The 1,172-nt window shown below is 60.3% G+C and overlaps 1 protein-coding gene across 1 annotated transcript in view; it reads left to right on the top strand.

Annotated features, from left to right (window-relative positions):
• Positions 1-440, top strand: part of LOC115119630 (kinesin-like protein KIF19) — an 86,477-nt gene extending 86,037 nt beyond the window's left edge. Inside the window, exons 7-8 of the mRNA XM_065013219.1 lie at positions 24-133; positions 260-440. Of these exons, the coding sequence (XP_064869291.1) occupies positions 24-133; positions 260-440 (291 nt within the window). The remainder of the gene's footprint in view (positions 1-23; positions 134-259) is intronic.
• The last annotated feature ends 732 nt before the right edge of the window (positions 441-1,172 follow it).

Below are 1,172 nucleotides of genomic sequence, written 5' to 3' on the forward strand. Positions count from 1 at the left end.
CGACCTGGGGAACCCTCACCAAGAAGGACTGTGACCCGACCTGGGGAATCCTCACCAAGAAGGACTGTGACCCGACCTGGGGAACCCTCACGAAGAAGGACACCCGACCTGGGATCCCTCACCAAGAAGGACTGTGACCCGACCTGGGAACCCACCAAGAAGAACTCAGACCAGACCTGGGGAAGAAGGACTGTGTCCCGACCTGGGGAACCTCACCAAGAAGGACTGTGACCCGACCTGGGGAACCCTCACCAAGTAGGACTGTGTCCCGACCTGGGGAATCCTCACCAAGAAGGACAGACCCGACCTGGGGAACCCTCCTCACCAAGAAGGACTGTGACCCGACCTGGGGAACCCTCACCAAGAAGGACTGTGACCCGACCTGGAGAACCCTCAAGAAGGACTGTGACCCGACCTGGGAACCCTCACCAAGAATGTGACCCGACAACCAAGAAGGACTGTGACCCGACCTGGGGAATCCTCACCAAGAAGGACTGTGACCTGACCTGGGGACCTGGGGAACCCTCACCAAGACTGTGACCCGGGGGAACCCTCACCAAGAAGGACTGACCCGACCTGGGGAATCCTCACCAAGAAGGACTGTGACCCGACCTGGGGAATCCTCACCAAGAAGGACTGTGACCCGACCTGGGGAACCCTCACCAAGAAGGACTGTGACCCGACCTGGGGAATCCTCACCAAGAAGGACTGTGACCCGACCTGGGGAACCCTCTGTGACCCGACCTGGGGAAGAAGGACTGTGACCCGACCTGGGGAATCCTCACCAAGAAGGACTGTGACCCGACCTGGGGAACCCTCGCCAAGAAGGACTGTGACCCGACCTGGGGAATCCTCACCAAGAAGGACTGTGACCCGACCTGGGGAACCTCACCAAGAAGGACTCACCAAGAAGGACTGTGACCCGACCTGGGGAACCCTCACCAAGAAGGACTGTGACCCGACCTGGGAACCTCACCAAGAAGGACTGTGACCCGACCTGGGGAACCCTCACCAAGGGAGGACCTGGGGAACCCTGACCCCGACCTGGGGAACCTCACCAAGAAGGACTGTGACCCGACCTGGGGAACCTCACCAAGAAGGACTGTGACCTGACCTGGGGAACCTGGGGAACCCTCACCAAGAAGGACTGTGACCCGACCTGGGGAACCCTC

Source organism: Oncorhynchus nerka, linkage group LG28 (assembly GCF_034236695.1).
Source record: "Oncorhynchus nerka isolate Pitt River linkage group LG28, Oner_Uvic_2.0, whole genome shotgun sequence".
NCBI classification, from domain to species: Eukaryota; Metazoa; Chordata; class Actinopteri; order Salmoniformes; family Salmonidae; genus Oncorhynchus; species Oncorhynchus nerka.